We start from the raw sequence: 24873 nt of genomic DNA on the forward strand, positions 1-24873 counted from the left end.
AAAAAAAATGCTAAGAAGGACTTCTTCATATGGGAACTATTCTTAATTTCATACCACTTAATTTTGTTTTCTGTTCAGTGGTAGGTTATTTCACTTTTTTAATTTCACTAATGTGCTAGCATTTTTTCTCATGTTATTGTATGTGATAAAAATATGTTGCATTTCCTACAATACACTCACGATGCGCATAATTTGTTAGCCACAGATGGAAAGTAACAGTATCTGTACTTTCCTTGTACTTTGTAATTGATCTGCCTGCCGCTATGTCCATTTAGTATCGATCCCTTGCACTGATGTTACATTTACATTAGCAACCGTCGCTACCCTATACAGTGGGGCAAAAAAGTATTTAGTCAGTCACCAATTATGCAAGTTCTCCCACTTAAAAAGATGAGAGAGGCCTGTAATTTTCATCATAGGTATACCTTAACTATGAGAGACAAAATGAGAAAAAAAAAATCCAGAAAATCCCAGTCTGATTTTTAAAGAATTTATTTGCAAATTATGGTGGAAAATAAGTATTTGGTCAATAACAAAAGTTCATCTCAATACTTTGTTATATACCCTTTGTTGGCAATGACAGAGGTCAAACGTTTTCTGTAAGTCTTCACAAGGTTTTCACACACTGTTGCTAGTATTTTGGCCCATTCCTCCATGCAGATCTCCTCTAGATCAGTGATGTTTTGGGGCTGTCACTGGGCAACATGGACTTCCAACTCCCTCCAAAGATTTTCTATGGGGTTGAGATCTGGAGACTGGCTAGGCCACTCCAGGACCTTGAAATGCTTCTTATGAAGCGACTCCTTCATTGCCTGGGCAGTGTGTTTGGGATCATTGTCATGCTGAAAGACCCAGCCACGTTTCATCTTCAATGCCCTTGCTGATGGAAGGAGGTTTTCACTCAAAATCTCACAATACATGGCCCCATTCATTCTTTCCTTTACACGGATCAGTCGTCCTGGTCCCTTTGCAGAAAAACAGCCCCAAAGCATGATGTTTCCACCCCCATGCTTCACAGTAGGTATGGTGTTCTTTGGATGCAACTCAGCATTCTTTCTCCTCCAAACACGACAAGTTGAGTTTTTACCAAAAAGTTCTATTTTGGTTTCATCTGATCATATGACATTCTCCCAATCCTCTTCTGGATCATCTGAATGCTCTCTAGCAAACTTCAGATGGGCCTGGACATGTACTGGCTTAAGCAGGGGGACACTACAGAATTTGAGTCCCTGGTGGCGTAGTGTGTTACTGATGGTAGCCTTTGTTACTTTGGTCCCAGCTCTCTGCAGGTCATTCACTAGGTCCCCCTGTGTGGTTCTGGGATTTTTGCTCACCGTTCTTGTGATCATTTTGACCCCACGGGGTGAGATCTTGTGTGGAGCCCCAGATCGAGGGAGATTATCAGTGGTCTTGTATGTCTTCCATTTTCTAATAATTGCTCCCACAGTTGATTTCTTCACACCAAGCTGCTTACCTATTGCAGATTCAGTCTTCCCAGCCTGGTGCAGGTCTACAATTTTGTTTCTGGTGTCCTTTGGCAGCTCTTTGGTCTTGGCCATAGTGGAGTTTGGAGTGTGACTGTTTGAGGTTGTGGACAGGTGTCTTTTATACTGATAACGAGTTCAAACAGGTGCCATTAATACAGGTAACGAGTGGAGGACAGAGGAGCCTTTTAAAGCATACCTGTCAACTTTGAGGTTTGAAAAAAAGGGATATTTCCCAGATTTTTAACTCAAAATAAGGGAAAATTTCGGAAAGTCATACCCTTCACCAAAAGTGGGTGTGTAGTTGAATGGGGGGCAATTTTCTATCTAGTATTTGTGATTTCCTGTACTCTGGTGCATGTTGGTGATAGCCAAGACCCAAACTCAATATGCTTATGGTTTATAGAGTGCATTTGTAAATAAACTATACATTTATTTTTATTTGCTTTCAGTGGTACCAGTTATTTCCCAAATTAAGGGCTAAAATATGTATCTTATGTTAAAATAAGAAAGGTCATTATATAACCAGTCAATAAATTCAATTCCATTGCAATTTATTATGGTTTTACCATAGTCATGGCCTCGGAACACTAGATAGATAGATAGATAGATAGATAGATAGATAGATAGATAGATAGATAGATAGATAGATAGATAGATAGAGTAATAAAGAGATAAAGAGTAATATAAGATATTAAACCAAGAGTGATTTAAAATGGGTAAGTTTCAGATAGAAAATAAAATAGACAATGAGTGGATAAAACAGTTAATACACCAATTAGTTTACACTAGGCTATTTATGAGGTCTTAGCCAGGACATACTTAATGTAAACATGTGTAGCTTACCTTTGATTATTTGGGAGGCTTTCATTTTCCCCATGGAAAATTTCTTTGCGATGGAAGAGTCTGGGAACATTACAGCCACGCACTTGTTGAAATCATCAAAGAAAGAGAGGCTAATGTTTTTCTTAGCTATTAGCATCGCCATCTTCACCTCAGACCTAATCAGTGTTGCCAGATACTGCTGACGTTTTCCAGCCCAAAATATGTTCAAAACCCGCCAAAATGCACTTGAAACCGCCCAACTTGGGCGCGAAACCGCTCAATCTGGCAACACTGGACCTAATCACTTGTTCAGCCTCGCCTCTGGACGTAGTTCTGTAATTACTGATGCCTGAGAGGGCGGGGACGTGAATTCATGGCCCAACTTCCTGCTGTAAACTCCTGTCAGAGGCGCGTCATGAATTCTGGACCTACCGACTTTTTTATATTGTGAAAATACGGGACTTTTATATAATGTGAAAATACGGGATATTTTCGGGAAAATAAAAAAAACGGGAAGACAGCGGGAAATAAGTCAAAATAAGGGATTTCCCGGGAAAAACGGGAGGGTTGACAGGTATGTTTAAAAGAAGTTGTTACAGGTCTGTGAGAGCCAGAAATCTTGCTTGTTTGTAGGTGACCAAATACTTATTTTACCGAGGAATTTACCAATTAATTCATTAAAAATCCTACAATGTGATTTCCTGGAATCTTTCCCCCCATTCTGTCTCTCATAGTTGAAATGTACCTATGATGAAAATTACAGGCCTCTCTCATCTTTTTAAGTGGGAGAACTTGCATAATTGGTGGCTGACTAACGCTACGTTCACACTGCAAGGCTTAATGCTCAATTCCGATTTTTTTGTGAAATCCGATTTTTTTGTGAGGTCGTTCACATTAACAAATATATGCGACTTGTATGTGATCCTCAGTATGAACGAAAAGCGACCTAAAAGTGTTCCGCATGCGCATTGCAGGATACGACGACGTCACATGCAGTGAGCATGGCCAGTGTTTACGGAAGTAAAACCGCCCGGTTGCGGTATGACCCATACAATCTAGCTTGAATAGCTGTATCCCCCCAAATGGAAATCAGCTCCCTAACTTCTGCGTCCTTCCATTGAGAAGATTCAGAACCTTCACAGCCCGAAGCGTCCCTCGCATTGATGTCATGCGCAGGGGCGCAGATACGTTTTTTGAACTGGGGGGGACAAAGCTGCCAGCAAACCAACCCCAACCCCGATATGCCTGTCAAACTCATTGTGGGTTACCATAGCAACCAAGCTCGAGCTCGCAACCTGTGCAGTCTGCGCAGCTCAACCAACCGAATATCAGTCTTTGTTTTGTTTTATGTGAATTGTTGCAACTATGTATACACTGCTGTGCACCTCAATAAACCGAATGGTAATTAGTCTTTTGATTTTTCCGTGAGGTTTACCTTATGCAAAGAAAGACAGCATAGACGTTTTTTCCTCCCTATAAGTGGGGGGACCGAGCGAGGTGAATTTAAATCTGGGTGGGACAAGTCCCACCCTCTATCTGCGCCCGTGATTATGCGCCATGTTGTTGTAACTTGAGACCCGCCGCCTACTTCAGCGCAGAATAGTGACGTTTGTGGCTTGTTGATGACGTGTAAGTCGGATGAATGCGACCCGGCGGTTCAGACTGAAGTCGCATATGAAAAGAGCGGATAGGAATCGGAATTAGGACCACATATCCAAACGGCCTGGGTCGGATTTGAAAAAATCGGATCTGTGTCGTTCATATTGTCAATAAAAGATAGGATACAGGTCACATATGGGCGAAAAGATCGGATTTGAGTCAGCCTGCAGTGTGAACGTAGCCAAAATACTTTTTTGCCCCACTGTACCTGGGGGACAAGCAAACTTTGTTTACATACTGTAGCCAAGCGAACATGTCTGGTGTCTGTTGCTGTTTTCTGAAGGAAAAAAAAAACGTCAAAGTCCCTCTCATGCCAGAATCTGGTCTTCCCAGGCAGTCCCCTGTCCCAGTACTAACTGACTCTTTAAGGCGTATGGGTGCAGCACCGATCTCCATTTTGATAGCCCTCGGCCTCTCGCCTGTACAGCTAGGGTTACAGTGGGGGGCTAGTCCACTGGTAACCGCGAGAGTTTGAGAGTTTCTCAGAAGAAAACTACAGCTAAAAAAGCTCAACTACCAGATTACTTGGATAATCTTAGTCAGAAAGAAGCGAAGGATAGATATATGCGGAAATTAGAGTTTATTAGCGGTTATGGTCTGTATAAAATCCCTCACAATGACTGAAGTGACATTGTAGATTTGTGTGAATTGTGTGAATATACCTTCTTTTTCCCGAAGTGTCACGACACGGAAGAACAGTTAAAAAACTACAAAAGCAAGAAAACATTCTTTGTGTAAAGACTTTTTCTCAACATCAGCTTTTGGGAACAGAATGTTGCAAAAGTCAAAGCATTTACTCTCAAAGGACTCCTAGCTGAACTGTGGACTAGATAGTATTCCTGGCCCTCCATGTCTCAACAACCCCAAGGACATCTCGTTACAAAGCTATTTGCACTCTATCATTTATACATTGATACTTATTATTGTTAAAACAATATATGAAGTGTTATTTGTAAAATAATAAAATATCTTGCTCTAGACTTTCAGACAATATTGTAAGATTTTATTTTAATTTTACTTCATAGTGGATGGTACAATAATTACAAATGCTAACAGAATCAGCACATTCCAGTTGTAGCTATAGTCATATAGTAACTATAATCACCCATGTAATAATAATTTCAATAAACAGTTAACATTCAATTCCCTCTTCATTTATTTTCTATTCAAAAGGCACAACTGAGTCACACAGGTTGATGTGTGTAATGGACAATAACAATTTTATCCAAAATAGTTTTTCATGCCTTAGTCGATTTTATTTCCATTTCACATGCATTCAGCTGTTGTAAAGTTCAGTCTGTTTGTGTAGAACACTCTTGAACTGTAGGTTCATTCCTACACTCTGGCTCCATAATGATATTTTGCACAGGACTAGCATCCTCTGATAACAGAAACAAAGCTTCAGCACTCTCTGCTCTTAATCTTTTCTGTTCTTTTAGGATATATTGTGCATGTCGCTTCTTATTGGGTTTTTTGCTGAGTTATGTCAGAGTTTTTTTAAACCAATCTGGATTTACTGTGTTGAATAAGGAAGCTGCTTCACCTGTAAGAAAATCAAACACTTTCATGAAGAAGTTAATTTGAATGTGAGCAGAAAAAATGAAACAAGATTCTTAAGCAAACTCTTCCATACTCACTTCCGACTTTCTATTTTTTAAATACACTTTAAATACAATTGTGAATTTCTCTGAAGTTTTCAGGCTTAGCTCCTCTTGTCATATTCTCTTTAACCACTCATGTCTTCATTGTTCTTGAAGCATTTGCTTCTCTTTAACATTTTTCTTGATAGTGGGGAGACCGTAATAACTTTTATCTATTTCTCTATTTGAACAACCAAAAATAGTGCATAAATGAACCATATTGAAGACAGGTTAAGCCTTGCTTACATTAAAGATGGTGTCTGTTTGACCCCCAGGTGTAATTATCACGTAATGAGTGACATCATGCGCAAGGGGTCTATTTGTACTGTGATAACTAGCTGAATGCTAATGCTTGGTCAGAGTTCTTACAGTATTGATCATGCTAGCTAACATATGAGAGGTGACGAATAAAGCTGCTGTTAGTTAGTCTAAGCTGAAGTTTTCCCATATTCCTTGGTTAAAGAGATGCTAATTTACTGTCAGGAATTAATCTTTTTTCTGTTCATTAATTTAATTTGAAGAATTTGAAGCCATACATAAACTTTTACCAGAGCATTTATTTAGATGCATAAAAAGGATTTTAGCACTTTTGAACCACCTCTGTTATGAGCATAACATGTAATGTACTGCTTGGCATGCTAGCATTTCATCCTGTTTTTCTGATGGATGTGTTTGTGTTTGTTCTAATGGAATGAATCAGTGAACACAATGTGTTAGTAACTCTTTGTCTTTTGCTTTGTTTCTGTGAAGGTGGGTGTGTTCTCAGCTTGGGACATGTGTGATTCAGGACAGTACACCGCCAGCGGTGAGTGCTGCATACAGTGTCCACCAGGTGAGGGCGTGGTCCAGCTGTGTGGAGAGACGCAAACAGTGTGTCAGCCGTGCCTCGACAGTGAGTACACAACAAAGTCAACCGATTGAAAATTTCCTCACTACTTTAAAGATTGACATAACACTCGTTCCTTGAGGGGAGTAACCTGATTAGCAGTTAAAGCTATTTTGTTATGAGTTCACTCCATGTGCTTTTCTTTTGATTTTGGTCCTGGCTCCACCCCTGTGCTGTCATAAGTGTGTTACCTGATTGTGCCCACCTGCTCTCTGTTTCACCCATAATTACTTTGTCTATGATTACCCATTTTCTTTTATCTGTTTTTTTTTTTTTTGCAAAGTATTATCATGCTTTGATTACGGATGTAAACATACACTATCACTACTAACCACCACCAGTACTAATTAGCATAAAATACTGGTTGAAATTACACAATAACGAAGGTGTACTTATGCTAGCTAAATTAAAATGACTAAAATTAAAATTGATTAAGTCTGTTCCATACATTTTACCAGCCAATTAATTGGCTGTTACCAATTAATTCCTTTATTTTTAAGGCCAAAATGAAACCTCATCTCATCTCATTATCTCTAGCCGCTTTATCCTGTTCTTCAGGGTCGCCGGCAAGCTGGAGCCTATCCCAGCTGACTACGGGCGAAAGGCGGGGTACACCCTGGACAAGTCACCAGGTCATCACTGGGCTGACACATAGACACAGACAACCATTCACACCTACGGTCAATTTAGAGTCACCAGTTAACCTAACCTGCATGTCTTTGGACTGTGGGGGAAACCGGAGCACCCGGAGGAAACCCACGCGGACACAGGGAGAACATGCAAACTCCGCACAGAAAGGCCCTCGCCGGCCACGGGGCTCGAACCCAGACCTTCTTGCTGTGAGGCGACAGCGCTAACCACTACACCACCGTGCTGCCCAAAATGAAACCATCATCCCCCAAAAAAAAACAGTTTAAATGATTTATCTCATCTCATTATCTCATATTTGTTATAAAAAATACAATATGATTTTGACTAGAAAGTCACAGTAGAACATAAAAACAAAAACAAATTGAAAAAGCATTCAGTTCCCAGTTTGCTAGAAAGCTAGCGATTGTTGGGAAATTTGTTGCAGTGATGCAATAAGATTTTACCATCTGGCTGACCAAATTTAAGCCCCACCCTTTCTGAAAGTACATATCGGTGTTAGTTTGGCTGTAATAATGTCAGCTTTTTTTATTTTTTATTTATTTATTTTTTAACAGCGCAAGTGCAGGAAGAATTCAGCAACTCATAACAAACTATATAAAACCATGTCATTTTATATTCTCGAAGTCGGCGTGACGTCACGATCACGTGACACACCTTGACAGCAGGCCCGCCATATTTGACTAGGGGAAAGAGAGAGCGTACATGTTAGGAGAATTAGGGGAAGCACGCAGCACTACTAGGTTTTGGTACATCATGTGAACCTTTGTGTGACTGATAAGTTTGGGAATGAGTTTGTTTTCGGCTGGTGTGTGTTGCGGGCCGGTGTCACTTCGGCTCCATGTTGAAAACTAGCCAGTGAGCTAACAATGAAGGCCTAATCCGACATCCGTGGGATTTAAACCTCTCTGCACTGGTCCACGAAAAGAGGACGAATGAACTCAGGTACGCCTGCCTTCCAGCTAAGTAATATATGTTTTGTGGTTGTATATTTTCCATGCCATTTCTTCGTAAGCATCTGTTCTCTGTGGTGTTTTTGTGAAGCTGCACTGCAATCAAAGCGTTGTCTGTCTGTAGCTAATGTTGGTTTGGAGGCTCTGTGATAACGAACGGCTGAGCTCTAACTGACTCTCTGTGCCTTATGGAAAAATACACTGCGTTGTTTTATAAATGATGGCTTCTCCGGTGTGTATAGCCTATGAATTAGGGACGAGTCAGTGTAACATTGATGGCTGTATGAGTTGTGGATAGTGCAGTTCTGTAGAAACGGGTGGAGTCGTTTAGCAGCTCCTGTCACTGACAGTGTCAACGCAGATGTGTAATATATTATATTCTAGTCAGTTTTGTCTTTGCTGAAATTCTCGAAGTCGACGTGACGTCACAGATCCATCAGAGTTGATTTCACTTCTATTTATGGCTCTCAGCCACTGCAAACGTCTTTTTTCACCTAATGGCAACATATGAAACTTTAATGCTGGGTTCTTGTTTGCACTGGCTGTGCAGCCAACAACACAACAGCTTTTAGGCATTTTATTGCTAACACAATAAAGCCAGGCTTTCCCCTAGTTAAATATGGCGGCTCCAAGGTCATGTGACCTGACGTCAAAAGTACCCGGATGTCCGACTTCGAGAATGGACAAATGCCATTCAGGGCCTTTTGTTCTTTTAAAGCCACGCCCCTGTGTATGACTTAGGGATGTGATTGGATGGTGATTAAGACTAGCATGATTGCAGCGGGGAATTCTATTCACTTCTGACCAAAGTCAGCATTTAATTATTAAACAGTCCCCTTGTGATTATTTGCAGTGAACGTTTTGCTTTTCAGTGTGTAAAGTTTTCTTCATGACATTAATGAAAACCAATGTTATTTGTGCATTTTATTTTGAAGTTTTGTTTTTTCCAAATCTTCCCCGTAATGTTGATAAGACTCACATTGTGGTCATGGTTACACTGTTTGTGATGAACTCTACAAGAGAATACTGAATGCTGAATGATGTATCGCAGCTCTCCGGATGTGGAAATCAGCTCCGGATGTAGATATGCCACTTGGTGAAAGTGAATATGCTTTTAAAATGTAGCCCCCGCTGAGACATAACATCATTGTATGCAAACAGAACAGGGTACATCTTAGCTTGAAACATGCAAATTCCACCCTGAGGCCAAACATCTGAGCACGGCATCAGGGTCATCAGAGTGTAGTGATTAAAATGTCTCATGGTTGACGCTGAGCAGAATTTGAGGGTGAGTGCTTTCAGGATTTTGCTGTCATGGGTGTAATAAATTCTATAAATATGGGAAATATGTTTGAGAACCTGGACCTCAGTAATAGTCATTTACACCGCAGAAGGTCAGAAGGTGTTGATTAATTTTCCACAACAGCAGCTCTGACATTAGTGCAGCTGAAACGTACATGTTTATATTAATGCTATATCTTGTTTCTATAGTAACAGCTCATTTACAAGGACTTGTACCACAGACGCCCCACATACAATAAACAGATTTAGAAATGTGTATAATCATATGGTGTAATATGGTGATGTTTTCTGTTAGGAGATGTTTATTGAATATTTATGGAAGGAGTCTCTAGTGTCAGCGCTTTGTAACAGTCAGAGGTAAAGTTGTAACTTTACAATTTTTGTATGTTTACAATAACTTCACGATAGAGGAGTTTACACTTTGTGGTTTCTTGGTGAAGTAACAAGCTGCGTTTTTTTTTTTTATTTTGTGGTGGAAAGACCATTTATACAGTGGTGCTTGAAAGTTTGTGAACCCTTCAGAATTGTCTACATTTCTGCATAAATATGACCTAAAACATCATCAGATTTTCACAGAAGTCCTAAAAATAGATAAAGAAAACCCAGTTCAACAAATGAGACAAAAATATTATACTTGGTCATATATTTATTGATGGAAATGATCCAATATTACATTTCTGTGAGTGGCAAAAGTATGTGAACCTTTGCTTTCAGTATCTGGTGTGACCCCCTTGTGCAGCTATTGAGATATTTCACTCACGTGACCAAGTCATGTGACGCTGCCATTTTGGACGGCACGGCTCGAATCAGTTTGAATGCGAGGAAGGCGACAAACGAAAAACATAAAAGAAAAAGGAGCGAGATGCAGAAAACACCTTCACTATCCAGCGACGTAGGGCATTTACTGGGCGAGCAGAGGGAGAGGTATTTGCAAAAATTGAGGTTAGCAGGCTTAGAGAACGACGTTTACCTGCTTCCACCAGGATTGTTCACTGACGTACGGAAGTACACGAAGCCCTCGTCTTTACCTGACTTCGGCCCACATGATCTGTATACCTATGTCGTTAAAAACCCATCGCCATACACAGGTATTGATCTGAAAGCGTATACGAGTTTGGATGCCTACAAATATTTTGTGTCAGGCTGGGTAACATGCCTACATCAGCGGGTCGTCCCTGGAGCCGGTGGTCGCCATCTGATTACAGCTAAGGTTTGTTCACATTTTCATTTACTTTCGGTCCTCAGGATAAACAAAATGTTATTAAATGTCATTGAAATAACTTCTTAGTCTGTTGAGACATGGCCCATTATAAGTTTGCTGTTACCAGGCAATGACCAAGAACTGTATTATTAGGGTCGGTGTAGTTGTAGCAGTGTATTAGCAACTAGCTGTTAGCACTAGCTAATGTCAACAACATCGTAGCTGGTATGTTACTGTAGCAATATTTACGTTCAGTCATTTGGATGACTGTTAAAACCTTTCAGTCTCAAGTTTTTCCTTTACTGGATTTACTAGTTTACTGAGCTAGCGCGCTCGGCCAACCCGGGAGCCATCGTGCGCTCGCCGGCCAAGCCGGGAGCCATCGCGCGCTCGCCGGCCAAGCCGGGAGCCATCGCGCGCTCGCCGGCCAAGCCGGGAGCCATCGCGCGCTCGCCGGCCAAGCCGGGAGCCATCGCGCGCTCGCCGGCCAAGCCGGGAGCCATCGCACGCTAGCCGGCCAAGCCGGGAGCCATCGCGCGCTAGCTCAGTAAACTAGTAAATCCAGTAAAGGAAAAACTTGAGACTGAAAGGTTTTAACAGTCATCCAAATAACTGAACGTAAATATTGCTACAGTAACATACTAGCTACTGTTGTTGACATTAGCTAGCTTGCCGTCCAAAATGGTGGACACCGGGGCGTCACATGACCCTGTGACGTCAGGTGAAATACCTCAATAACTGCAACTAAACGTTTCCAGGAACTGTTGATCAGTCCTGCACACCGGCTTGGAGGAATTTTAGTCCATTCCCTTGTACAGAACAGCTTCAACTCTGGGATGTTGGTGGGTTTCCTCACATGAACTGCTCGCTTCAGGTCCTTCCACAACATTTCGATTGTATTAAGGTCAGAACTTTGACTTGGCCATTCCAAAACATTAACTTTATTCTTCTTTAACCGTTCTTTGGTAGAACGACTTGTGTAATTTGGGTCGTTGTCTTGCTGCATGACCCACCTTCTCTTGAGATTCACTTCATAGACAGATGTCCTGACATTTTCCGTTAGAATTCGCTGGTATAATTCAGAATTCATTGTTCCATCAATGACGGCAAGCCATCCTGGCCCAGATGCAGCAAAACAGTCCCAAACCATGATACTACCACCATCATGTTTCACAGATGGGATAAGGTTCTTATGCTGGAATGCAGTGTTTTCCTTTCTCCAAACATAACGCTTCTCATTTAAACCAAAAAGTTCTATTTTGGTCTCATCCGTCCACAAAACATTTTTCCCATAGCCTTCTGGCTTGTCCACGTGATCTTTAGCAAACTGCAGATGAGCAGCAATGTTCTTTTTGGAGAGCAGTGGCTTTCTCCTTGCAACCCTGCCATGCACACCATTGTTGTTCAGTGTTCTCCTGATAGTGGACTCATGAACATTAACATTAGCCAATGTGAGAGAGGCCTTCAGTTGCTTAGAAGTTACCTTGGGTTCCTTTGTGACCTTGCCAACTATTACATGCCTTGCTCTTGGAGTGATCTTTGTTGGTCGACCACTCCTGGGGAGGGTAACGACAGTCTTGAATTTCCTCCATTTGTACACAATCTGTCTGACTGTGGATTGGTGGAGACCAAACTCTTTAGAGATGATTTTGTAACCTTTTTCCAGCCTGCTGAGCATCAACAACGCTTTTTCTGAGGTCCTCAGAAATCTCCTTTGTTTGTGCCATGATACTCTTCCATAAACATATGTTGTGAAGATCAGACTTTGATAGATCCCTGTTCTTTAAATAAAACAGTGTGCCCACTCACACCTGATTGTCATCCCACTGATTAAAAACACCTGACTCTAATTTCACCTTCAAATGAACTGCTAATCCTAGAGGTTCACATACTTTTGCCACTCACAGATATGTAATATTGGATCATTTTCCTCAATAAATAAATGACCAAGTATAATATTTTTGTCTCATTTGTTTAACTGGGGTCTCTTTATCTACTGTTAGGACTTGTGTGAAAATCTGATGATGTTTTAAGTCATATTTATGCAGAAATATAGAACATTCTAAAGGGTTCACAAACTTTCAAGCACCACTGTAGCTGCTATAATGGTTTTTTTTACATACATTAATTAACATAAGATTTGCATGAAAACTAGAAAACTAGCAGATAGCATGAATTTTAACTTCTGTGTTTTTTTCATGTTAAAACAATGCCATTGATCAACCCTTGTACATACATTAATTGCATAACTACATTTCATCAATGATTTAGAGTACAAGGGTGAATATTTATTTAGATATAGCTTCATTTATATCATGAAGCAAACATTTAAGCACACAAACTTGGTATATTTCTCGAGTGACACCCTAAAAACAATGTCTGCAGCCAGTATGTGATGAGGAACTGTCCACCCACACTATATCACAATCCCTGCCTCCAAATCTGAACCACTTTCAACTTTTTCTGTTCTCTTTGAACATCAAATTGACCATTCTTTTTAAATGAAACAATACGTAAACTTGACAATTTTTGAATGGGGTCTTTATTTCATCCACATTAGTGATCAGAATAAATCTAATCCAGTGGGCAGAATCAGATAGCTAGCTAATACTAGCTAGGACTGGTAAGAGTGTTATGCTATGGCTATGGGGGGTGCTTCATGTGAACTGCTTTTATTAGGTCAGCTTTGAATGCTTCAAACTCCTCAGATTTTTTTATTTTTCTTTAAAACAAACAAACGAACAAACAGAAGCAGCTTTACATGTCAGTCTTTACATGCCACACCCACCTGCAGTAAAAATCACAAAATTTTGCTTGGGTTAGTAAAATATCCCTGAACATAACCAAAGGATTAACTACAACATGCTGAAAAACAACCAAAACCAATATTTTAGCAAGGTGACTCTGAAGACTGTTCCAGCAACACCTGTTTTTTCAGGACAGTGATTAATGTTAGGTGAGACAAAACTAAAGGGACATGTCAAATCTGGACTTTTTTCACCAAAATTATGAGTATCTAATTTTCAGTGTCAGTTTCTGATCTCCGATAGCCCAGATACCATTTCCAGACAGGTCTTTTTTTTTTGTTTGTTTTGCTGTCTGTTCCTAAATTTCTGTCTCTGTTTAGGTTCTTGGGTGTGCAGATTGACCATGTAAAATTAGGTGATTGGAAAAGCACGGTAGAGTTCCAGTATTCCAGATCTCAATATTTATGGTGAAACCTGAACCTCAAAACACGAGCTTGTGATTCATCATGTTTTGGAGAATCTGATAAGCTTTTAAAGCACCCATACATGTGTATCTCAATGGAACTCCCTTGCCTTGGGCCAAAATACTGTATGCCAACACTCACGGGTGTAGATAGAGGGGGGGACGGGGGGGATTCGTCCCACCCAGATTTAAATTCACCTCGTTCGGTCCCCCCCACTTATAGGGAGGAAAAAACGTCTATGCTGTCTTTCTTTGCATAAGGCAAACCTCACGGAAAAATCAAAAGACTAATTACCATTCGGTTTATTGAGGTGCACAGCAGTATATACATAGTTGCAACTGCGCAGACTGCACAGGTTGCGAGCTCGAGCTTGGTTGCTATGGTTACAAGTTTGACAGGCATATCGGGGACAGCGCCTCCTAGTTCAGGACCCCAACACGGCATGATGAAGGGTGCCAAAAGGCAGAAAACGATTGCATCGTTTAAAAAAAAAAACGACTGTAAGTAAACTGTGCCTTACTTTATGATATCACCTTGCAATTTTTTGATAGTCTGTTCAAAGTAATGTCGTAGTGAAAGTAAAATCATACGGAGTAGAGAAGCCTTTCTGGTAGCCTCCTTCTTTCGGTGGCAGCCTGTAGATACAGTGCTCAGAAGGCAGTTTTAATGTTTAATCTGGCGTTCCCTGCCATAATTTCAGCGAGCATATTGTTTCATAAGGAAACTTTGCGAAGAGTTGTTGACTGACTGCTGCTCACGCAACACACAGGCATAGTTAGAAAGTCAGGATGCACTGGTTTACACTTTACACACACACACGTAGCCCAGCCTCTCGCTATGTTTAACAGTTGGAACTTAGCGGTTTTAAAACTAATTTTGCAGTTTTGCAATTTCTGTGCATGATGATAATGTATAAACTTTGGATTTCCATAGGCTATGTTAAAATGTTATCATTGTCCTGGCCTGCAGGTAGTTCCTGGTGATGGCAGTGAGGGAGGTGAAATAACATGTATACACACTACCGTTCAAAAGTTTGGGGTCACCCAGACAATTTTGTGTTTTCCATGAAAAGTTACACTTTTATTTACCACCATAAGTTGTAAAATGAATAGAAAATATAGTCAAGACATTTTTCTGGCCATTTTGAGCATTTAATCGACCCCACAAATGTGATGCTCCAGAAACCCAATCTGCTCACAGGAAGGTCAGTTTTATAGCTTCTCTAAAGAGCTAAACTGTTTTCAGCTGTGCTAACATGATTGTACAAGGGTTTTCTAATCATCCATTAGCCTTCTGAGGCAATGAGCAAACACATTGTACCATTAGAACACTGGAGTGATAGTTGCTGGAAATGGGCCTCTATACACCTATGGAGATATTGCACCAAAAACCAGACATTTGAATAGTCATTTACCACATTAGCAATGTATAGAGTGTATTTCTGATTAGTTTAAAGTGATCTTCATTGAAAAGAACAGTGCTTTTCTTTCAAAAATAAGGACATTTCAAAGTGACCCCAAACTTTTGAACGGTAGTGTGTATGTATATATATATATATATATATATATATATATATATATATATATATATATATATATATACAAAATGGAATCATTTGCTGACAGCTCAGTCCCCCCCAGTTCAAAAATCCTATCTGCGCCCCTGCCAACACTCATGAGGCTTCTGTCACCTTATCCCATCCAGCTCCACCTTCTGTCACCTTTTCCCATTCAGCTCAAGGTCAGATAGTACAGATAGGATTAACCTGTAATGGGTTTACTAGAAAAGGGAAGCAGTATGTAGACATCATTCTTTATTCTGTTTCTGTACATTTTTAAGAAAGAAACAAATGAAGAAGAAAAAAAGGAAAACGTCTTAACCACTACCGGACTTAAATTCCTTTCTTTCTTTTTTTTTTGGGGGGGGTGTCCAGCATTTTTTCCCTTTTAAGTGAAAGGCTTTCAAAACCATCATCTTCAAATTATTTCCTAAAGCTAAGGTCTCACGTAGCTGGAATCACTTCACAGTAGATGCCGGTAGAAGATTTTGAGCCTTCTGGTGATCAAACGGCATGTGTTCCAGGCTCTTCTGTTGGAATACATGAGAGCTGGGGCACTACCTTGACAACCGGGAGGGTGTGGCTTCCATCCCCAGAAAGTTTAGTCATGTTGAAAATTGCCATGGGTCAAGTGCCAGATGAATTCATCTATCGCAACCACGAAGGCATCCATGACCATCCTTGAGGCTTATGTGGGCTACCGGGGGTTACTGTAGCATTCCATCACAACCATCTAGCTCAAAATGCTCACGGAACAGTGGCAGCAGCCACGTATGACTCACGGAGCCCCTTTTTATAGTGCAGAAAGTGAAAGGTTTGCCTAGGGGGCGTGACTTATTTCATCTTGCCATGGCTATGCAGTACTGCAGCCATGAAAACCATACACACTGCTGTCATTGCCATAAGGCCTTACATCGCTGCCGCCATTGGTGTTACCAGCGTCTTCCATTGCTACCGTTGCGGCTAACATGGCTTAATTTGCATAGTTACTCCACCCAAATTTATGTGACGGATCACCTCCAAAATCTGCCGGAATGGCTATGGTAGCCCCAGCCACGGTTCTCATGGATCAATTGGCTATGTGAGACCTTAGCTTTAGATTTTGGTTACGTTCATTATGTCTTATATTGAATATTGTTAGTTTTTTCTTTTTTATCAGACATCTAATTTTTAGGTTTGTTTACCTGACATGTTTCGACGTACGACTGTCGTCTTCCTCAGAGTGTCACCGGATGTTATTGGTGACGCATCTTTTATCAGCTGATGTTTCCGAAGGCGTGGCCTTCCTGTCTGTAGTAGACAGTAGAAGGTGTGACCGACCTGTCAATCCAGACAGGAAGGCCAAGCCTTCAGAAACATCAGCTGATAAAAGATGCGTCACCAATAACATCCGGTGACACTCTGAGGAAGACGACAGTCGTACGTCGAAACATGTCAGGTAAACAAACCTAAAAATTAGATGTCTGATAAAAAAGAAAAAACTAACAATATTTAGATTTTGGGTTCATTGTCTTTAAGGTTAAGGTTGAGGTTCTGTTATTTGTCATTTCAACCACATACAGTTGGTACAGTACAGAGTTAAAATGAAACAATGTTTCTCCAGGACCATGGTGCTACATTACACATCACAGGACTACAATCTAAAGATCACAGGACTACAGTCTACAACACATATAATGTGAAAGAGTGCAATGAGTGCAACACTGCAGACAATAAATGACACAAACAACATAAAGTACAGACACAACCAAACAACCAACGTAAGGTGCAGAGTTCAGTGTGCATATTGAGGTAGTAGGAAAAGGGAATAAATAAATGTAAACCTGTGTGTGTGTGTGTGTGTGTGTGTGTGTGTGTGTGTGTGTGTGTGTGTGTGAGAGAGAGAGAGAGAGAGAGAGAGAGAGAGATTGTAAAGCAATAGTGCATTATTATCCACTGTGCAAAGATTGCAGTGTGAGTGGTGTGTTCAGCAGTCAGTGAGTATCAGTCCAGTCCCACAGAGTTGAGAAGTCTGATGGCATGAGGAATTGAGGTAGTATATGAAAAAGTGAATAAATAAATGTAAACCTTGTGTGTGAGAGACATTGTAACATTGTAAGCAAGAGAGACATTGTAACATTGTAAGCAATAGTGCATTATTGTCCATTGTGCAAGATTGCACTGTGAGTGGTGTGTTCAACACTCCGTGAAACTCAGTCCAGTCCCTCAGAGTTGAGAAGCCTGATAGTATGAGGGAAGAAACTGTTAGTCTGGCTGTGAAGGCCCAAATGCTTTGGTACCTTCTTCCAGATGGCAGGAGGATGAAGAGATTGTGTGTGGGTTGGCCACAATGCTGGTGGCTTTCTGGATGCAGCATGTGGTGTAAATGTCCGTGATGGAGGGAAGAGAGACTCCGATGATCATCTCAGCTGTCCTCACTATCTGCTGTAAGGTCTTGCAATCCGAGACGGTGCAAGTCCCTAACCAGACCATGATGCAGCTGCTCAGAATGCCCTCAGTAGTCCCTCTGTAGAATACTGTGAGGATGGGTGATGGGAGATGGGTTTTCCTCAGCCTCCATCGGAAGTAGAGAATCTGCTGGGCTTTCTTGACTACGGAACTGGTGTTGAGGGACCAGGTGAGGAATTTAGTGTGCTTGACATTCTCCACGAGTGAGCCATCGATGTACAGTGGAGAGTGGTCACTCCGCATTCTTCTGAGGTCAACAACCATCTCGTTTGTTTTGTCCACATTCAGAAACAGGTTGTTGACTGTGCACCAGTCCAATATCCGTTGCACCTCCTCTCTGTATGCTGACTCATCGTTCTTACTGATGAGACCCACCACAGTCATGTCATCAGCAAACTTGATAATGTGGTTTAAGTTGTGAGTTGCTGCACAGTTGTGAGTCAGCAGAGTGAACAGCAGGGGACTGAGCAGACAGCCCTGAAAGGCCCCAGTGCTCAACATGGTGGTGCTGGAAGTTCTGCTCCCAGTCCAGACTGACTGAGGTCTCTCAGTCAGGAAATCCAGGATCCAGTTGCAGAGGGAGGTGTTCAGGCCCAGCAGGCTCAGCTTTCCAATTAGCTGCTGAGGGATGACTGTGTTGAATGCTGAAGTCTATGAACAGTGAGGGAGGCAGCAGGATCTTTATGTGCCTCATGACAAGCGTCTCGAAGCACTTCATAATCATGGGTGTGAGTGCAACGGGATGGTCATCACTGAGACAGGACACTGAAGACTTCTTCGGCATGGAAACAATGGTAGTGGTCTTGAAGCACTTTGGAACGATGGCATTGCTCAGGGAGATATTGAAGATGTCAGTGAGAACATCTGCCAGCTGGTCTGCACATCCTCTGAGCACTTTACCAGGAATTTTGTCTGGTCCAGCAGCCTACCGTGGGTTGACTCTGCGTAGAGTTTTTCTCACATCGACTGTGGTCAGACACAGCACCTAGCCATTGGGAGGAGGGATGGTCTTCCTCACTGCCACACCATTCCGTGCCTTAAACTGTGCATAGAAGCTGTTCAGCACATCTGGAAAGGAGGCATCATTGTCACAGGCAGATGGTGTTGTCCTGTAGTTTGTGATGGCCTGGATGCCCTGCCACATGCACCGTGTGTTGCCACTGTCCTGGAAAATAGCTGTGGATTCTCTGGTTGTGTGCTCACGCTGATGGTCCGAGACAGTTTGGCCCTCGCTATTCTTAAGGCCGCCCTGTCATCTGCTCTGAAGGCAGCATCTCGGATCCTTAGTTGTGCACGCACCTCTAGTGCATGCACCTAACCCTTTAAATGAGAAACAGCAACATTTGACTTTTAGTCTAGTAATTTTAACAATAACCATTGTCACAGAGCAACTTTACAGAAATCCAGATGTAGGTTTTAATCCAAGCCAGAGCCATGAACAAACCAGAGGTGACAACAGTGAGGAAAAACTCCCTGAGATGACACGAGGAGGAAACATTGACAGGAACCAGACTCAAAAATGGAACCATTTCTTTTCTGGGTGACACCTGAGAGTAGGATTATAAATCATTACAGTATACAGGTGTAGAAAAATAAAGTACGGAGTGTGTTGAACAGGAGAGCCTTTGGTACAAATCTATAGTATCAAGTTGATATTAAACACTGAAGCAAGGATGAGATTTGGGTGAAAATATTTAGGGTATGCATGCGGGACCATCCACACCAGCTGGTCCAGAGAGCGAGGGGCAGATTACAACAGCTCTGTTTGTATGCATTTTACACTTCGGATGTACAGTCTGTAGATGAATGGAGTGAAATTTGAATCTTCCACTCAGATTCATATTTCACTTGAGAGTTTGCAATGATAAAGGTGTTAATATAACTTCAGGATGTGAGGTCTAATTCTCATTTCCCCTTTCCTGCTCATAAATGGCTTTTTAGGAGCCATCTAAAAATCTAAATGGCTGAAATCAGCAGACATGACAGCAATGTGAACTGTGGGGGGAGTGCAGACACAATGATTATGGCTTGACAGGGAGATAAACCAGCTGTTTTAGCAACACACACACGCACACAAGTAAATTATAGTTAGCCACATCAGTTTGCCTTTTATGGCCACACATAAGTCATTTATAGAATGTTACCTCTGCTCCTCTGTAAAGTACCAACCATGGTACTGACACACACACACACACACACACACACACACACACACAGCACAGTCTCGCTGAAATAATGCACCGATATGCATTATTGATAACTCACATTATGGTAACGGTTGCAAGAGGAGAGGAGAGAAGGAGGAGAGCAAGATAAAGAAAGAAACAATGAAAAAAATATAGGGGGAAAAAGAGAGGAAACAGCTTAGTGGGTGCTTTCCTTCACTTTAGCCATCATCAGAAAATCCATTAGTGACAATAGTGCACAACACACCAGGGAATCTAGAGAGGTAATGATGAGCATGTGAGTGTATAAGGAATATCTTCTTGTGTATGTTGCATGTGGGTGTGTATGGACACAGTGCTATCCTGTTGCCTATCCCTCCTTTAGTATCATACAGTGTCCTTATTTGTATTAAGACAGCCATTATACTGTAGGCTAACAAGACAGGGTAGTCATAGTACAGACAGTTAAAAAGAAGGTATCACGGGCTTCAAATGCCCTTGATCTGCACACATTAGCTCATTGGATCACAGAAGAATAAGAGCAGTAGGGTCTAGATGGAAGGCAAAATTTGTAGGCCTCAGGATTGGAACAGGAGCTTGTGGGTTGCAAGAGTGCCCAGATGTGGCAGGAATTCAAGGTCTCAGAATGTAAGGTGTAATACTGTATTTATATGGTGCAGAAGCTGGAAGGCTTCAGTTTCTGGCCCTGAAGATGGCTAACATTGGATCTAGATAGGGTGGTAGCTTTTAGGCCTCATAGTGGGAGCAAAAGCTTGTGGGTTGCAGATGGGTTGAGTATCCAGATGCAGCAGGAACCTCTGGGACTCAGAAGGGAAAGAGTAGAATAAGGATGGCACCAGGAAAGTGTATTCCTATAGGATGGCAGGAGTAAGATTTGGATTGAGTTGGATGCATGTAGGCTTCAGTTTTGGCCTTCAAGATGACACTAGTAGGAAGCAGGAACTTGTAGCCCTCAGAATGGAAGATGAAAGAACAGAAGCTTTATGGCATTATGATGGCTGGAGTACAATGAGCATGTGGTAGGTCTTGAGAGGTGAAGCAGAATATTGTGGGCCTAAAAATGACATGAATGGGATCAGAATGGGAACATGAGCTTATAGCACTCTGGATGGCAGGGTTAGGATGAGGATGGAGATTTGGTTTCTGGCTCTCAGGATGGAAACAGGAGATTATGGGTGGGGCAGAAACTTATAGCCATATGATTTGCAGGACCTCAGTGTGGAAGATTTAAGAACACAGTGGGAGCAAGAGCTTATTAACATCGGTGTGTAGAAGTAGAATGAGGATGTGGTAGGCCTCAGGACATAGCTTCAGGAGCTTGAGGGCCTGAAGCTGTCAGGAGCAGAATCTGGATTGAATCAGAAATGTGTAGGCTTCAGTTCTTAGGTGTCAGGATGGCAACCATAGGACCTGGATGGCTCTCAGGCCTATAGACCTCAAGAAGAATTTGTAGGCCTCAAAGTGGAGGAAGTAAAAATCCAAAGGAACAGGAGTCGGGGTAGCATATTTCGGCATCATTTTGACAGGAATACAATGAGGATATGGAAGGACTTGTAACAGAACATAGACTGAGGATGGAGCAAGAACATATTGCCCTCAAAATGGTGACAGTAGAAAGATCTTAATGGGAGCAAAAGCTTCTGGGCCTTAGTATAGACTGGTGCAAGAGATCATTGCCAAGAGTAGGAGTTTAGAGGCCTCAGGATAGGTACCGTAAGAAGGGAGGTGGTATGCATTAGTTCTTTACACTGATATAACCTGTGTGCAAAATTGGTATCAATATTGGTAACCTGTGTAGCATAGAAATAACAAAAGCAAAGCAATGATACACACACGTTCGATGGATCCCTAAGACTCCAGCAACACAATCATATTGTTAAAGTTGGGTGATTGCATGTGAAAAGTGTAAAGACAGCACTGACATCTCAGATCAGCAGAACACCCATGGTCATCTACCTATACCATTTTTTGACATAAGGGGGTCACCTATAGGTTTGCCTGAACACAGAGTGTCTATGTCCTGACTTTTGTCAGGAAGGCATTTCCGAAGCTTCAGAGAAAAGTAGAAAAAGGATCCACTGTGATCTATTGGTATTGATCAGAGAGCTGCATTTAGCAACTATAGACACCAAGTGAGATTGCTTAGGTACTACTCTAAGCCATTTAGAGCTTTAAACATCAAAAACAAACCCTCTTTACAAAGCATAATAGGCAGCCAATGTAGACTGGAGGCAAACAGAGTGCATAATGATTCTTGTTACTGTAAGAACCCAAGACTAACTGAAGCCAAGCTATACTGTGCTTAGGCAAGTTATTTCTAATAGTCTTGGATACAGGAATGATGACCTAATGGGGTCTAGATCAGGTGAGGAAGCTATCTGTTTGTGGCTCCACATGCCAGGATTGGTCTAACTTGTCATTTTACTTGTTCCAAGTTACATGATGGTATGGAAAGAATTGTTATGGTCATTGGAGGGGATGGAATGCTTTACTAATATATAAAACCAGACTTTCACAGGACTGGAGCACTGTAATTAGCATGCCTTTATGATGTGGGTGCTTGCACTAAGAACATTGTGAAAATTCATATCTTGTTCTGGTCTGCATGGATAAAAATTTTCTTATACAGTGGTGCTTGAAAGTTTGTGAACCCTTTAGAATTTTCTATATTTCTGCATAAATATGACCTAAAACATCATCAGATTTTCACACAAGTCCTAAAAGTAGATAAAGAGAACCCAGTTAAACAAATGAAACAAACATATTATACTTGGTCATTTATTTATTGAGGAAAATGATCCAATATTACATATCTATGAGTGGCAAAAGTATGTGAACCTTTGCTTTCAGTATCTGGTGTGACCCCCTTGTGCAGCAATAACTGCAACTAAACGTTTCCGGTAACTGTTGATCAGTCCTGCACACCGGCTTGGAGGAATTTTAGCCCATTCCTCCATACAGAACAGCTTCAACTCTGGGATGTTGGTGGGTTTCTTCACATGAACTGCTCACTTCAGGTCCTTCCACAACATTTTGATTGGATTAAGGTCAGGACTTTGACTTGGCCATTCCAAAACATTAACTTTATTCTTCTTTAACCATTCTTTGGTAGAACAACTTGTGTACTTAGGGCCGTTGTCTTGCTGCATGACCCACCTTCTCTTGAGATTCAGTTCATGGACAGATGTCCTGACATTTTCCTTTAGAATTTACTGGGATGATTCAAAATTCATTGTTCCATCAATGATGGGAAGCCATCCTGGCCCAGATGCAGCAAAACAGGCCCAAACCATGATACTACCACCATCATGTTTCACAGATGGGATAAGGTTCTTTTGCTAGAATGCAGTGTTTTCCTTTCTCCAAACATAACGCTTCTCATTTAAACCAAAAAGTTCTATTTTTGTCTCATCCAGCCACAAAACATTTTTCCAATAGCCTTCTGGCTTGTCCACGTGATCTTTAGCAAACTGCAGATGAGCAGCAATGTTCTTTTTGGAGAAAAGTGGCTTTCTCCTTGCAACCCTGCCATGCACACCATTGTTGTTCAGTGTTCTCCTGATAGTGGACTCATGAACATTAACATTAGCCAATGTGAGAGAGGCCTTCAGTTGCTTAGAAGTTACCCTGGGGTCCTTTTTGACCTCACCGACTATTACACGCCTTGCTCTTGGAGTGATCTTTGTTGGTCGACCACTCCTGGGGAGGGTAACAATGGTCTTGATTTTCCTCCATTTGTATACAGTCTGTCTGACTGTGGATTGGTGGAGTCCAAACTCTTTAGAGATGGTTTTGTAAACTTTTCCAGCCTGATGGGCATCAACAACACTTTTTCTGAGGTCCTCAGAAATCTCCTTTCTTCGTGGTATGATATATTTCCAAAAACATGTGTTGTGAAGATCAGACTTTGATAGATCCCTGTTCTTTAAATAAAAGAGGGTGCCCACTTCCACGTGATTGTCATCCCATTGATTGAAAGCACCTGACTCTAATTTCACTTTCAAATTAACTGCTAATCCTAGAGGTTCACATACTTTTGCCACTCACATATATGTAATATTGGATCATTTTCCTCAATAAATAAATGACCAAGTATAATATTTTTGTCTCATTTGTTTAACTGGGTTCTCTTTATCTACTTTTAGGACTTGTGTGAAAATCTGATGATGTTTTAAGTCATATTTATGCAGAAATATAGAAAACTCTAAAGGGTTCACAAACTTTCAAGCACCACTGTATGAAGTTGGATCTCTGCTTACAGTAGTCCTGCATTATAGCATGCTGTGGATCCAAAAAGTATTGTTTTATGGTTTTTGAGTATTGATAGCAAACGGATGACCCTAATATCTACCATTTTACAAACGTGCATGCATAAAATTAACGTATGGGTTGTATCCGGGATTTGGAAGGAATGAGAAACCTGAGCTTATGAAGCCCTCACCCAAATGAGGTCAGCGTCAATCCTGGGTGTGGATTCAGCCATTCAGACTAGATGTGAAAGCTTTGTACAAGAAAGTTATCATGCATCTAGTCCTTAACATTTTTGAGGCAACCTGCTAATCATTTATTTGGTCTAGTCTAGCTAATGTAAAAAGCATTTACAGTATAAAGAATATGACAGGAAGAAAAGAATTGATCTTTGTGGTACTCGGTATGTACCTGTTTAGGGTGAGATACATTTTTGTTTGGATTTTTACCCTGTTTTCTATCAATTTGGTGATTTGCCAGTTCCCACACTGTAAATAGCTGTGGCAGCTACAACCAGGAAGTGTGAGGGCTAAAATGTGCTTCCTGAAAGACCTATGAAGCCACAATACTTCTTCAAACTACTGCTCATGATGCATCAAGAAAAGCTGAACACTTGGAGGAAAG

At 41.3% G+C, this 24873-nt stretch overlaps 1 protein-coding gene across 1 annotated transcript in view; it reads left to right on the forward strand.

Moving 5' to 3' along the window:
* ngfrb (nerve growth factor receptor b) overlaps positions 1–24873 on the forward strand; it is a 219135-nt gene that overhangs the window by 69839 nt on the left and 124423 nt on the right. The window contains exon 2 of the mRNA XM_060939350.1: positions 6359–6500. Coding sequence (XP_060795333.1) covers positions 6359–6500 — 142 coding nt within the window. The remainder of the gene's footprint in view (positions 1–6358; positions 6501–24873) is intronic.

The sequence above is a fragment of the Neoarius graeffei genome, chromosome 14 (genome assembly GCF_027579695.1).
Source record: "Neoarius graeffei isolate fNeoGra1 chromosome 14, fNeoGra1.pri, whole genome shotgun sequence".
NCBI lineage: Eukaryota > Metazoa > Chordata > Actinopteri > Siluriformes > Ariidae > Neoarius > Neoarius graeffei.